Genomic DNA, 16,008 nt, shown 5'->3' on the forward strand with positions numbered 1-16,008 from the left:
GCAACCGCTGTGTGAGCCAGTCTCTAAGCTGGGCAGAGCCATAGAGTCATGTGAGAGCTGCTGGGACAACCCTGCCTGAGATGAGGACAGTGACCCAAGAGGCCAGGTCAGAGTGACGCCAGCCCACTCTCTCCAGCCCTGCCAACCAGCAAAAGGGCTGCGACTGTGATGAGAACCTGGAAAGGCAGGGAAGAGCACGTCTGGCAGCGGGAGAGGCAGACGGCAGGCAGGAGAGCCTGGGCACCCAGGCTGGGGGCACAGGGCTGGGAGTGAGGGGACATCACCATTCACCAATAGGACGCCAACAGATTCCTCTAGCCACAGAGGGGACGGATGCATTGGAGCAGAGCCCTTGGCTGGGGACACCGGCAGGGTGACCCTTCCTTGACTCAGGAACGAGGCCCCAGGGTCCTAGGAAGGCAAGGGGAGGGTGTCCCAGGACTTCCAGGGATGTGGGACTTTTGGGGCCCAAATGAGAGAAGTCCCAGGAAAGCTGGGACCACTTGGTCTCCCTATCTAGAGGGAACAGTCTCCGGAACTCTTGCTGCACCCCACTGAGCATGCAGGGCTCACGCCCTCCAAAACCCACACACCTACATCCCCACACCATGCAACCATGGAGCACAGGCGGGAGGCCTCCCAGGAGGAGACCCACAGGGCTGCTGGGGCTAAGACTGGCAGATGGCAGAGGCCACACCTGAGCACAGCCCTGGGGACCCGAGAATGCAGGTGGCAGGGTGGCAGTGAGGATGCCTGGGTTCCCAGAGCTGGGGGGCCTGGGGGCGCCTGGCTCCAGGGACAAGCCCTGGCCCAGCGTGTGTGTATGTGTAGGTATGTGCACGTGTGTACACATGAATGCAAGAGTATGTGTGTGTGACTGTGACGGAGCGTAAGTGAATGAGTGTGTGTACGTGTGTGTGCATGGCTGTAAGCGTATATGTGTGTGCACGCGTGTGTGTGTAGAAGTGTGTATGTGTGTGTGCGCATGCGTGTGTCTCAGAGTGTGTGCACGTGTGAGTATCTGTGTGGTGAAGCCAGCAGGGAGAGGCCTGTGAGGACAGAGAACCAGGGGCCCTGGCATAAACTCTCATCGTCTAGTCACGGAGGAGGCATCTTCAGAGTCCCTGTGATGGCAGTAACACGAGGGCAGCAGGCCCGCCCAGGCTGAATCGGCCCCTGCCGTCTAGGAAAGTGAGAACTGGCTGCCGGCTCGCGGGGCTGTTTCTGCGCACGCGCACTATGCCGGCCCGGCTTCCTGGTCGCCACACCGCCCTCTGGTTCGCACACAGCACCGGAGAAACCGGAGAAACAGGAGAAACCGGGAACGGTACACGGGGCCCCTCCGTGCTATTTTTGCAACTTACTGTGAGTCTACAATCATTGCAAAATAAAATGCTTTTAAAAAGGTATTATATATATTTTTCGTAATAAAAACCTGGCTATGTTCTAGATCACAAAAGCTGCAGCACATTCCAAAAGAAACAGAAGAGCTGGGACGTCGTGCTACCCAGGCTGTGGTGGTGCAGCCACCTGTGGCCAGGAGCCAGCCAGGGGCGGGAAGGGGGTGAACAGAAGGGACTCTGGAGGTGCGGGGGTCCCTTCAGTTTCTCTTTACTCCTTTGTGTGAGACTGAAATATTTCAACACAATTTCCAACAAAATCCATCTCAAATCCAATAGATTATGGAGAAAAATAATTGAACGTATAAAAGATCCAGAAATGTAAACCAAGGGAGCTTATGTGAGCAATTCCAGCAACTATTTTCCTGTGAAATTGATGTTCTCCAAGAAACAGAAGAAAACTCTATTCTAAAGGAAACTCGGGAGAAAATTGCCTCTGTGAAAAGAGAACGTGGCCAGGTGCAGTGGCTCAAGCCTGTAATCTCAGCACTTTAGGAGGCTGAGGCAGGAGGATGGCTTGAGCCCAGGAAGGAATTCGAGGCTGCAGTGAGCCATGATCGTGCCCACCCAATACCCACACCCCACTGCACTCCAGCCTGGGTGACAGACAGAGACCCTGTCTCTAAAAGTAGAAGAGAACAATTTGAGACTTTAAAATAGTGTTTTATACCAAGATATGCACAGATATATAAATACAAATAAATATTGTTTTTAGAAGTAAAACATTAATTACTCATTGGTTTTTCAGCTCAACAGAAGCCATGAACAGCACATTGGATATTACAGAGAGCTAAACTAATGACTCTAGAAATTCTCTGAAGACCCAGAAGAAAAGATAAAGAGGCAAAAATAATAAATAACATAAGAAAAAGGCAAGAACGCAGAATATCTGTTGGGTATTCCTGGAGATTCCAGAAGGCAAGCATGAGCAGAGAAGTAATGATGGAAGAAATAAGAGATGAAAAGTGATCAAATATATAAATTATATAAGCCCTATGTTATGATAATAATGCAATAAAACTAAAATTCAATAGTACAAGGTAAAACAGGGACAAATAAAACCTATTTCAAACTAAAAGAGCCTCCAAAAAAATCACGAGTAGGAGAGGAAAATAACACAGCCATCGTGGGTTTTTGTAAAACAACAGTCATGGCATAGGAATGTTCTGAGAAGAAAATTGGTAGTTTTTTGTCTTGTTTTTGAGACAGGGTCTCTCACTCGGTCGCCCGGGTTGGAGTGCAATGGTGCCATCACGGCTCACTGCAGCCTCCACTGCTTGGGCTCAAGTGATCCTCCCACCCCATCCTCCTGACCAGCTGGAACCACAGGCATACGCTGCCATGCTCAGCTAAGTTTTAAATTTTTTGTAAAGATGGGGGTCTCACTACATTGTTCAGGTTGGTCTGGGATTCCTGGGCTCAAGTGATCCTCCTGCGTCAGCCTCCCAGAGCTGAGATTACAGACGTGAGCCACTGTGCCCGGGGGAAATGGATAACTTGAATGTGTTTTACAAAATTCAACAGAAATGAAAATAAATGTTGTAATTAAGAAGCAGGATAGTAAAGAACAAGCTAAACTGGAGGGAAGGAGAAGAAAGGGTAAGCTGAGAAATTCATGACTCAGCAGCGAGTGGAATCACTGACACTGAGAGCGGGTTCTCTGCAGCAGACACGCCTCTGGCAAGGTTAATCAAGGAAGAGACAGCGCGAACCCCAACCTCCACACACTTTCATGAGAAGAGGAAGAGCCGCAAGGAGAGGCCAGGCTGGCAGGGAGGGCTGTGGGCAGCTCAGCAGGAGGGGCTTCCAGGAGGCTGTGCGTAGACCAGGGAGCCCTGGGGAAAGGGCAAAGCAGGCTCTCATTTCCCGGGAACACCTGTCAGCCTCATCTTTGGGGACAGGGAGCAGCCTCATAAAAGGGAAACATGTTGCGTCCCTCTCCACACGAGCTCTTGGTGAGAAAAACCCGGCTGCTGGGCCCTGTGGGTGACCGTCGTGGTGTTCTTTCTGTGCTGGTGCAGACAGGCTCCCAAGACAGGAGTGGAGAGGACAGCAGGCCAGGGCACCCCCACCTTGGACTGCTTGTGATCTGTCCCCAGGCCATTCGCCGGCCCCCGCTCCCCAGTGTGGCTGTGCTGCCTGTGCGGGGAAGGGCACCATCAACCTAGGTGCTTACCTCGGAATGTGCCAGGAGCTTGGAGAAGTCTTGAGGCTCTGGTGGCCAGGATGAGACTTCGAGAGAAATACAGGACCGGCAGAAGAGGAGGCTGGGATGGAAGGTGGATATGCACCGGCCTCCCACTCCTCGCTCACCCAGGCGTTCCCGCCTTAGGAGTCACTAGCCACACATCCTGGGATCCAATCTGTGCCTCTGGAGTCCCGGGGCCCTCCGTCTGGGCAGGCGAGGACACAGCCACCTTGGAGCTGTCCAAAATGCCTCACTTTCTAGGTTTGTCCCACTAACTTAAGACAAAGGTGACAAAGCCTGTGGTTTCCTTCTCCAGGTGTGGACACCCTGTGAGTGGTGGAGCACGCTCCCATTCTTCTCTCAGCCCAGCCGGGGCCCCTGGGGAGCCTCACCCAGGTCCTCGGCCTCACCTTCAACCCCAGACCAGTTCTCCACGCCTCAGGATCGAAGGTGCAACCTCCAGAACAGAAACACACCCCAGGAGGCAGCTTCCTTGGCCGGAGAAGGCGCTCTGAGGAGTGCTGAAGGCCGTTTTCTCCACCCACACTTTGTGAAGAGTGAAGTAGGATGATTTTTCATAGATGAGGAGAAGCAAGTCGCTGGTGGGACAGGGCTTTCCAGAGTGGGAGTGAGCCGGGTGCGGAGAATCCCAAGTCCCTGTCCCGAGAAGCCTCTCAAAGGGCGTGTCCATGGAGCAGCCTTTCACAGCAGGCCCTGAAGGTGGGCAAGGGCAGCATTCCCCCGATGCTGGCCCTGTCGTCTGCACAGCCCTCCCCATCAGCCCACAATGCTGGCCCTGGCATCTGCACAGCCCTCCCCATCAGCCCACAATGCTGGCCCTGGCATCCGCACGGCCCCTCCCAGTGCTGGCCCTGGCATCTGCATGGTCCACGAGCTCCCACTGCAGAATTGAGGGAACCGTGTGCCGCCATCTGGGCAGTCCTGCAGCCTGGGCCCGGTGGCAGCGTCTCCTGGAAGCCTTCGGCTCTTAACACCAACATGAGCTCCCTGGCCTCTCCCAGCGCCTCACCCGCCCTCTCCGTCCTGTCTTTTTTGGCTCCTCTTTCCAGCCTGCCTCTTCCATGCTCTTGCTGGGAATCTACTCCCACCCTCAGGTCTCCACTCACCCGGCACTCCCCACCTCTGTGGAGATGACACCAACCCTCTCCTCGTGCTGAGCCCAGACCCCTGCAATCAGCTGCTCCCTCACCGGCTCCCCTCGGACGTCCTATAAGCACCACAGACTCAAAAAGCCCACCTATCAGTGTCCTGGTGCTTCTGCAACAAATCACCACCAATTTGGTGACTTAAAGCAACACAGGTGGATGAGCTTACAGTTCTGGTGGCTGCGAGTAGGCCACAGGCCTCCCAGGCTAGCCTCACAGCGGGGCAAGGCTGCGCTCCTCCCAGGGCTCTATGGGACAGCCTGTTTCCTTGCCTTTCCTGGTTTCTTGGCCATGAACCTTGCTCTGGCCTCTCTGGCCCTCACTCTACAGTATCGTCTCCCTGGGCCGCCTCTTCCACCTGCTGACGTGTGTGGCCCCATGAGGCCCACGATGATGCTTGTTATTTGCTTTCAGAATGAAAAAGCGCGATGGTTTACTGAATGTTGATTACATGCTAGACTGTGCTCACGCTTTGCCCACTGTCATGCTGTAGCGATGACACAGACAGAGTCATGGAGGTGAGCAGGCTCTGAACCAGGGCCCCTTGACAAAGACCCAGCCCTCCTAGAAGACAGAGCTGGGTCTTGCACCCTTTGGCTGCTCTGGAGGTCATGACCCCTCACCCCAGTACCTTTGCTGAGTGGCGGGGGATGAGAGTTGGGGATGAAGTAGGAGCTCCCCTCCATCGTGAAAATAAAAAACAATACACTTTTCAACTACTGAAAAGCCATAAAGTAAGCCAGGCAAGAGGCTTGAAGCAGTGTTCTCCAAAAATCTAAGTTCAATATCACATTCAAGCATCAGACTGAAAGCAATTCATGGCACTTATAGATCTCACCATTCAACAACGGCTGCTAAAGACAGACTCTGGGTGGGTGGGAAGAGATGCCAGTTCCTATCAAGATTTGATTGCTCAGTACTCCAAGCCCACAAGCTAATATATCACATTTAATATTTGAAAACAGGGCCCACCAAGATGAACTTCTACTAATGAACAAAGCCCATTTTTTTCCCCAGATGCATTCCAATCTCCTATTACCCACACAGCAGAAGTCGAATGTTAAATGTGGGGAGCGGGGATTGCGTATGGAAAGTTGGCTGGGAGAGGCCTTCACTCTAAGCTCCCCTTTGGAATTGAAACTCATCTGGATAAATCACTATGGCTCTTTGCCATGGGGACTCTTCTCCCTTCAGATCTTATGGCCAAGAGAAGCTCTGGCCATATGTTCACACCATTTGGTGAAAAACACACTGAACCAACAAAACAAGCATTGCACTTATGGGTAATTTTTAAAAATCATGCTAAGTGTATTCATCTTAAATGTGTAAAATATACCACGTCACTTCCCCCCATAGGAACAAATAAGCTGTCTTACGAGACCTGAATTTTTATAGCCATGAGCCAAACCTAAGCAACTAGTGTCCTCCCCAAATGTCCTTTGTCACTTGTCATTCCTCAGGTGTCTTCTTCTAAGTCTCAATGGATGAATGAAAACTGAAACATAGAAAAAAGTATTGAATCAGAACCCTAAGTGTTGTCTGACAGGGGTGCTGGAGGTCATTTATTAAGTGGAATAGTAGCCCCAAGTCAGCGAAGCTCCCAAGAGGACCTAACTAAACCCAGGGCTGAATGTTACACCAATTCCTGCGGGACAGGCCCACTCCCCAGATGACTATGAATTTCAGCTTTAAGTTGGCCAGGGTTTGGTTAACGTTGACAGCAGCAGAATTCTAATTTATAATAGAGCCTCATTTATTTTTTTAATTTTTAAAATTGTTTTTAGACAGAGTCTCGCTCTGTTGCCCAGGCCGGAGTGCAGTGGTTTGATCTTGGCTCATTGCAACCTCTGCCTCCTGGGTTCCAGAGTCTCCTGCCTCAGCCTCATGAGTAGCTGGGATTACAGGTGCACGCCACCACACATGGCTAATTTCTGTATTTTTAGTAGAGATGGGGTTTTACCATGTTAGTCATGCTGGTCTTGAACTCCTGACCTCAAGTGATCTGCCTGCCTTGGCCTCTCAAAGTGCTGGGATTACAGGTGTAAGCCACTGCGCCCTGCCCATTATTATTATTTTTTCTGAGATAGGGTCTTGCTGTGTTGCACAGGCTGGAGTGCAATGGTGCACTCATAGATCACTGCAACCTTGAACTCCTAGGCACAACTAATCCTCCTGCCTCAGCCTCCCAAGTAGCTGAGACTACAGGTGTGTGCCACCATGCCTGGTTAATTTAATTTTTTTTCTTTTGTAGGGACATCTTACTATGTTGCTCAGGCTGGTTGTGAACTTGTGGCCTCAAGTGATCCTCCCGTCTCAGCCTCCCACCATGTTGGGATTATAGGCATGAGCCACCATGTCCAGCATAAAATATAATTTATGAAAGCCCATGGGCCCAGGTCATTTTTTGAAGAAACCACAATTTCAATAAAAGTTCTGTGGTGTATTTGAAGATCCTGGTGAGCAGAAAATGTGTCTGACATGCTTTAGGAATTTTACTCCTTAAGAGAGTATGTGTGTCAAATAGGGACTCAAACTTGAATTGCTCATAGGAGTTCACACAAGTCTTGGGCATTAGAATAAGGGAGACCTAAACAGGTCGTGCAGGTGTGAGCCCTGTAACAGGAGCTGCTTACACCAGGGAGGCATGATAATGCCCTTTATTCCTCAAAACATGCAGGGAAGCTCTGAAGGATTACGAGGATGACAGCAGTAAGGAGACTCTTGGAAGAGCCTGCTATGCAAAGACAGAGCACTGCTGATACCATCCCGATTTTGGGTTAAACAGTAACATTTTCATATAGGCACAGATATAAAGTGAGCATATGACATTACATCTCCAGAATGAAGAATTAACAAAAGACCCCTCTCTCCCTCTGACTGTGGCTAATGTACATCACAGCTTCTGTTTTAAAAGTCCCTGGTCTCCCCTGGATTTTGTGTAAAGCTGCAAAATATCTTGGGTACATACACATTCCTGGTCTTGGCTTGGTTCTAACTCAGCATGTTATTTTGGGTGTCAGCCTCTGCTTCTGTTTTTGGAGGATGGATGTGATAATGTTCCATACCAAGGCTTCTGTGAAGAACCACTAATAGCCACGAAATTCTTTCAAGTGCAGAAAACATCCAAATGTGAAGTAATCACCACTTACCAGCAGGCAACTCGACAAATGCTGTGGCTCTTGCCTGAAGGAAGCACTTTTGTTTGGTGAAGACCATTTTAAGGAGCCGCATCCAAGCTTCAGTTCCTTAACTCTTGGGGGAAAATCTAGTTTGTAGAATATACAAATCCCGGGCCAGCTAAATACCAAACTTATGCAGATCAAAGCTCAAGCTTCATTGATTCACCCGACCTTAAGCCTACAGGGAAGGGAAGAGTATTGTGAATCCCACTTCTCCAGCCCACAGTGCTGCGGCCTATCTCCAGCTACGCATGAAGACCATAGCGCCCTTTCTTTAGAGGAGCTCTCTCTGCTGTGTGTCAGATGAAAAGGAGTATCAAATAAAACACTGTGGTTGGCCATCTGCCACATCTGACCTTTGAAAGGTGTTACAAGCCACTTTTTTAGGTTAGGGCAGGGTAGGGCAGAGCAAATTTACTGTGTGACTGTAGTCCAGAGATTTGCTTCCCCCAGGTCTGCAAAAAAGGTGGGATCTTCCACCACTGCAGGGTGCTGGACACCCGAAACTGACATTCGGTACCGAAATTATGCAGAATCAAGCTGGTCTTGGCGAGATGCCGGGCGATTTTAAATACGAGTACAACAGAATGGGATCCTCAATCAGAAAGATGCGGGGATCTGAGGAGTGAACTGGAGGCTGAACCCACTGGGGGTTTTGCAGAACCCAAGCAGGGCAGGCCGGGCTGGGAAGGGCAGTGGCCGCCAACTGAAGCCCTTAAAAGACCAGACAGATTCAAGGGTGTGAGGGTGGTGGGATGTAGAGGTCAGGTGGACATAGGGATGTTTTATAGTACAACGGCTTAGTCCATTGAAAGCCCGTATTTAGTGCCAAATACAGGCCTTCAATGGACTAAGCCGTTGTACTATAAACCAAAAACAGCAACAAAGAGTCACACAAACTGTGTGGCTGGTTATGAAAATGGGAAGCTATTCTCTTGGACTTTGTGTGAAACACATTTTAGGACACCAGCCAAAGGAAAAGTGTATGTGTATGTACGGATGGATGTTTGGGGTTAATATACACTGATCACTTATGTGACGAGGCCTTTGTATACATCATCTCATTTAATCCTTACCAATCCCATGAGATGGGTGTCATGCCCGTATTACAGATGAGGAAACTGAGGTTCAAAGAATTTAAGTACCTGGCTCAAGGCCATGGCGATAGCAAGAGAAGATTCCATGCTCTCTTCTCCCATGAGGACATCTTAATTTTGGTTTCAGGAGTAAGAATGCAAGGAGCATTCTGTCCGGGGCAATGCCAGGCATGACCACTGGTGGATAAAGTTGTTTCCCAAAGCCCTGCAGCATGTTTTCAGGAATTTTTTTTTTTTTTTTTTTTTAAATTTCAAGGTTAATTACGCTGGGAAATGCCTAGATTAAACAGGTGTCTCTTCTGCAGGATTTCTATCTTTAATATGGTAATATGGACTATGGATTGCCAAGAGAGTATGTAAGGAGATTTTCTGGAGATCTCTTCTGTTTCTTAGAACACACTTTGGAAAAAGCTGGGGTAAAGCTTCGAGCCCCTGAAATCAGATTCAGGAAGACAAACGAGTCTCATGTTTAGGACACACTTGGTGGTTGCCCCTTCCGCCTCCAGCCCCACCGACTTCCCCCTTAGGGTTTCATCATTTTAAATCCCAAAGTCAATTAACTCAGCACTTTGACTTTGGCATTTTAGAGGATGACATGACATGGATCGTCATACAACCAAACCAGGACCAGAAACCAAGGGTAGAAGCGCTAGCACAGTGCCTGGAGATGCAGGTGGGTGCACCTGACAGCGTGGGGCTTGGGGTCAGGAGGCCTTGACTACAGTCTTTGCACAGGTGCAGTCAGTTCCTGCATTTCTAAGGGCTGATGGTGTAGGCTGGGAGCACCGGGTACCAAGCCACTGCTGCTTTCTCCTTCCACGTCAGGACTCAGCAGCACACTGGCGGGAGCCTGGGCAGGCCAGGAACTGCATGCTCGGCAGAAGCAGCTCTGAAATGGGAGGGCCTCGGACATCTGCAGAGCACAGTTGGGAGCCTACAGGCCACACCCCAGATGAGACCTCACCTTTTAAGTGTTTTTGATTTTCAGTCCAGAGCTCATCTCATCACATCCCCTTATTCTCAACAGCCAGTGTCTTACTTTATTTCTTAACAAAAATGAGTGTTTTCAGCCAGGCATGGTGGCTCATATCTGTAATCCCAGAGGTTTGGGAAGCAGAGGTGGAAGGACTGCCTAGGGCCAGGAGATCTAGACCAGCTGGGGCAACATAGCAAGATCCCATCTCTACAAAAAGTTCTTAAACATTAATAGCTGGGCGTGGTGGCACATGCCCGTAATCCCAGTTACTTGGGAAGCTGAGGTGGGAGGATCACTTGAACCTATGAGTTAAAGGCTGCAGTGAGCTATGATCATGCCACTGCACTCCAGCCTGGGTGACAGAGCTAAAAACCCTGTCTTTGAAAAAATAAAAGAAGTGTTCAATGCATAAACATGGAGCGTTCTGAGTGTTTTCAATGTAAAACACTGTATTTGGAAGACTAGTTTACTTCTGTAATTGTCTGACATGAAAGACTAGAACATAATTGAAACAGGGTCATTGTTTATTGAGGACTCCTCAGAGCCTAGAACAGAGCCAGGCACATAGCATGTGCTAATACATCTCTGTTAAATTCATGAGTAATGTTGCCTGTTAGCAGATTAAATGCTGCTACCAAGTGTATTCATCAGAGTTTTTAACAATCTTGCCTGACCATGAAGTTTATTTCCAAGTTCTCCTAGGCTAGTGCTGAGCAGGACTTCGGGCAGCTGGGCCATGGCCCTTGAGATAAAGAAGTGAACCAACACTCAGCAAGAAGAAAAGGACTGTTTGCACTGTCCATTTGTGGCTCGTTTATAATACTTCCTTTGCTTCCTCAAAGGTGAACAGACACGGGAACAGGTACATGTGGTTTGATAGGAAATGAAAAATTTCCAACAGTTTTAAATGGATGGACTTCAGGGCAAAGGCTGGCTTCTTTTGATAAAGGAGGTAGTTAATAGCTTACATTGTATAAGACTGCCCATATGCCCTGAAAAAAACCATTCTTCATTATAAACTCTGAAAAAACAGCTTAACTAGTCTTTGAACAGGCCACCTTCATCAGTAAAACATGCTTCTATATCATTCTCGTCCTCGAACAAAACACTGTGAATAGCTATTGCCGAGCAGACGCCACCCAGTATCTCTTATGTGACATTAAAAAAATCCACTCAAATACCAACAGATTCCACTTTATAGCACCATTCCAAAATACTAAACTTTCTTTGCACCTTTATTTTTTTATCTTTTTTTTTTTTTTTTTTTGGTACACATTTAAAGTCTGGGCATCCTGTAAATTTCTGAAAAGCCTCATAGTAAAAAAAACCGACTAATTTTTAGGACAAAGCAATAACTCAGTTTATAGGCAAGATGATCTCAAGCAGGCTGGAAATTCTTCATGGGCTTCTGTAAATCTTGATTCGGGGGTGAGAATATGGAAAGGAGGCTAAAGTCTTCCTGGATTAGTCTAGAGACTATGTTGCACATCAGGATAGAAAAACTTGTTGCGCATCGGTTACAATGCAAACCATAACAACAGTCTTTTGTTAATTATTTTACTCTTTTGATTGACAAGGGAATTGGGATACTGGATATGTTCAGAGTTTGTATACACCTTTTATTTGTACTCTGTAAGAGAGAAGTTAGAATAATATTGAACTCCCTCTTACAAATCTCTATATTTGAAGCTCGGAGCACTAAAATCTGTTCTTAGCAAGCAGATGTATTTAAAGTAGAATTATAAATGGGTCTTTAATTCAACATATATATGGTTGCATTGTTATGTAAGGAGACTGTTTGACTCAGTAATGTGGGAGTTGACAGAAGAGAGACTGCTTGCAGAAAAGATGATTTTTTTCCTCGTGACACTGGAGAGTCACGTCTCACAATGACTGTAACTGCATGTTCCTGTCTAACTCTTCCATCTATTACTGTGAGTAATGTGAACGGACACAATGTATGCGAGGGGCTGGGTATTCTGAGTATACTGTGATTGGAAGAGGGATGAGAAGAGGTAGAGGTCCACTAACAGCATAATTATGCAGCAGTTTCAAAGAAATTGATTATTACACAGTAACAGTCAATGACCCAGGAAGAGAAAGTTTAAATTAGAAGTGACTAGTATTAAAAAGCTACTGTGCACCAGGTAGGAAGGAATATGAGAACCATAATATGCCCTGAAATAGAAATAATCACTTTGCACTATGTACACCACATACAATATAACAGATTCTTTTTTAACATTGCACAGTATAAATATTATACACGGTGGAGTAAACTAAATGTAAAATAACTTTGAGGCACACAGAAGAAACAAGGAATAGATTGAACTTTGATTAAACTAAGATGGAGTTAGTAAAAGGCAGAATGTTAACATTTTCAGGCCAGTTAAGCTTCTGAGATCTCACCTCAAGTGGGTCGGCAGCCACCTCCCGTAAATACTGGAAATGATCATACCTCAATGTCGTTAGACTAAGTTAATTGCTTCAAAGAAAGACTAATTAGCTAAGTAATTTGAGAAAATCAAACTGTTGCTCCCCACTCTAAAGTAGGTAACCCCTAAAGGTCTCTTCCAAATGTAGGGTTTTATAATGTGAATACACTGCTGCATTCCCCTATTTCTTGTAAATAACTTGATTACTAGGAAACCACTTTAAGGAAACTAGAACAGTATTCAAGAACACCCATCACAGTGCTTAACAAGATTTAATGTACATTTATTCTTAACATGTGGAACATATAAAGATTTTATACTGAATAAATGATATTCATTAAGCCAGAGGAAAAGGAGGAATTTACATCAAGTTTTTTTCTTTTTTTTTTTTTAAACTACATTATCTTGAAATACAAATGTGGATTCTCGTCACTGAAAAATCTTTGAAGTTGTGTTTCTTCCTTTTAGTTGTATTTTTTTCATTTTCTCTTTTTTGTCTGTACTGGTAACCATTTTCTAAATCAATCCATATACAACCATTTCCACACCTTGATTCATGAAGCAGTGATCAGTTGCTCTCCTGAAATCGAGCATGACTTTATACATACAGAAACTTGTACATTACCCTCTTTTTTTTTGTTTTTTTTTTTTGTTTGTTTTTGTTTTTTGTATTTTTTCTTTCTTTTTTTGGAGATATGGCCCTAATGAAAAAATATATAAAATAAAAATAAAAAATTATTTAAATCTACCATCACTTCGTAGTTACCACATCATGAAAAAGAAACTAAAACTTTGTACTAAAAAAAAAAAAAAAAGAAAAGAAAAAAATGAGGGTATGTTTAATGTACAACTTCTATATACATCACAGCCCATAGGCAGTAAAAAAAATATTTAAAAAATGATTAAAGGAATTGTGAAGAACTGTCATGTGGAAGGTCAAACGCCGACAGCAGGCATGACGGGAGTGGTGAGGAGCAGTTTCCGGATCGTTGTCAGGTATGTATTTTCAATCTTAAAAAACATTGTTTTTGCTCCCAGCCTAGTGGAACCATTTTCCTGTGGAGAAACCAGTATCATTTCATAGTTTTGGCTACTGACTGACATACCTCCTTGAGCCCCTATACCTGTATCTGTAGAAATTTCTATTGCACAGAACTTTGGGTGATGGGATGCAGTTTTTTTTTCATTCTCTGAGGAGTAAAACGCATAGGAAATGGATAATTTTTCACCTTTTTGACTCAGTGTGGTGAAATTTTCGCATCTTAGCATCTTTTGCCACAACTTTTTTCTTTAAAGTCAATTTGCTTCCCCCAAAAATGCAATACAACATGGAAAAGAACATTAAAAAGATCTGTGAAAAACCAAAAGTGACCTTTGAATGCACTAGACAGCAACTTTGGTTAAAAAAAAAAGAAAAAAAAAAAAAAACCCCAAAGGATGTACTTATACACACAGACAGCAAATATTAATTTCGTAACTGTTCAAATTAATTATTTAATTCCCAATTGGTAAATAGTGAACGGGGCAGAGGAGCAAAGATTTTCTTTTCCTTCTTCCTACGCTGGATAAACAAGAACAGAAAACAGCCAGTTATATGTGACCCTCTAATCTTCACTCACACATGCTTGCCTTCTCACTTATGTCATAACTGCCCAATCTGAAACAGTACATCACAGATGACAGATGCAACCAGAGAGTTCAGGACAGCTGATATCGAGATATCCAGCAACCGGCCCTCGTGCAAAAGGAATTCCGAGCGGTTTTCGTCCACTCTGGCCATGGCTAGCAAAGCCTTGGCCGCCCTGCACATCATGTCCACGCTAGGTGGTTCCAGGGGCGGGGGCTGCATGTGCATGAGGTTGTGCTGGCTCTGCTGGTACTGGGCCATCGTGACCCCATCCTCTAGGAAGCTTATCAAGTTTCCAATGCTTCCTTTCTGCACAGCTATGGCCCTTGCTGCTAGCGCGTCCCCTTGGGCAAGGTTCGATAAAAGCGCCATGGACATTTCTCGACAGACTGGGTTTTTGCGATCCCCAACGTACCTAACTAATGTAGCATAGAATTTCTCCTGACGACTAAATGGAGGAGTGGCCAAGATCAGGTCCACATTATTGTCCTGGATACTGAGTTTACAGAGGGTCTCCAGCACAAGTCTCTGAGGCGACAGGACCGAGTTGGGTCCCACAGTTGGAAAGGGATCTTGTGCCTCTGCAGACGGGCACACCATCCAGTGCAGCAAGCCATCCAAAATTGGCAAGCAGATGCTTTCCGTGTAAGCAGACAAGTCTAGCTGCCCGGAAATGTTGGCCAACGTGACCAACGTGTTATCCCTCAAGACCTCGAGGCAGTCCCACCACCACTCATCTTTGCTGCAGGCCACCCCCTTGTCCTCATCCTCCTCTTTCTCGTAGGTCTGTGGTGCTCGCTTTCTCTCTGGATGCTCGTGGTGAAGAAGAATCAGCTTCCCCAGGATCAGCACCAAGCCTGGATGTTTGGACATTTCGGCATCATTGCCAGGCACGAACGACAAGCTACGGACAATATTGGACACACAGATGCATCGCTTAGCCAGCGAGTCCTGCCAGTGTGCAATGGTGCACAGAGGAGTCTCGTCTCGGCTCCTGGGCTCGTCCTCCAGCAGCTTGATGTTCCGGTGACTTTTGGCTTGCTGGATACCAAAGGGAAACTTACTGCTTTCCGTCTGGGGCCCAGGGTTTGCGTCTTCGGGCAGTGCCCCTGGCCGAGCAGAGAGGACGTCATCGATGGTTGCTATGATGCTTTTCTCTTGCTGCTCTTCAGAGTCTCCTTTGCCTTCTTGCTCTTTCTTTCTACCTGCGGAGCTTAAGGGGGGAGGTGGGCGCCTGCGAGGAGGAATTTCCATCTTGCTCTCAAAGTGAGTCTGAATGTGCTCGGTGGTGTCGCCCCCGCCGAGCTGCCAGTGCAGAAGGCCACTATTGAACTCCTGCACACGCCCCAACTTGTCAGATCGGTCAACAACAAACAGGTTGTTCTTTTTGACTATCTTTATTGGCAGCTTGTCGAACTTACTGGCTTGCTTGGGCTTCTCCTTTGGGTCTGCAGCGGCATCCGGGGCAGTCAGAGCGATGCTGCTCTTTTCATCGCTTTCTGTCTTCTCGCTGTCTTCCTCCTCGTCCTCCTCGTCTTCCTCGTCATCATCGATACATTCAGCATCTTCCTCCTCTTTCCCAGAATCGTCCGCCAAGGACTGGCTGTCGTCCTTCCTTGCTGCGTTGTGATCAAGTGCTTTTTGGCTGGGGTCTCCCACTTCATATTCCATAAGAATTCCAAAAATGTCAATCAGGCATTTTCTAAAGTACTCGACTAAAAGTTCCAGAAATCCAGACAACTGGAGAGGAGGAGGAGGAGAAGAAAGAAAGAACAGGTACAATGTCATGACATCAGATATGATCGAGGAGGGTAAAGCTCCTGAGACCCGTCAGTACCTTTTCATAATTGTCACACGTTTGTCTTCCTTTTTGGCTGGACCATGAAAGATAAACTACCTTTCAGGTACAGCGATTTCCTGAATTTCACAGTATCAACTAC

At 46.8% G+C, this 16,008-nt stretch overlaps 1 protein-coding gene across 3 annotated transcripts in view; it reads right to left on the reverse strand.

Moving 5' to 3' along the window:
- Positions 1 to 11,198: 11,198 nt before the first annotated feature.
- Positions 11,199 to 16,008, reverse strand: part of ARID1B (AT-rich interaction domain 1B) — a 444,496-nt gene continuing 439,686 nt past the window's right edge. For 2 of the 3 annotated variants that reach the window (XM_025381991.1, XM_025381992.1), the window contains one exon: positions 11,199 to 15,808. In XM_025381991.1, the coding sequence (XP_025237776.1) occupies positions 14,084 to 15,808 (1,725 nt within the window). In that variant the 3' untranslated portion in view covers positions 11,199 to 14,083. The remainder of the gene's footprint in view (positions 15,809 to 16,008) is intronic. The other variant, XM_025381993.1, reaches the window with a different exon arrangement.

Source organism: Theropithecus gelada, chromosome 4 (genome assembly GCF_003255815.1).
Source record: "Theropithecus gelada isolate Dixy chromosome 4, Tgel_1.0, whole genome shotgun sequence".
Classification (NCBI taxonomy): domain Eukaryota; kingdom Metazoa; phylum Chordata; class Mammalia; order Primates; family Cercopithecidae; genus Theropithecus; species Theropithecus gelada.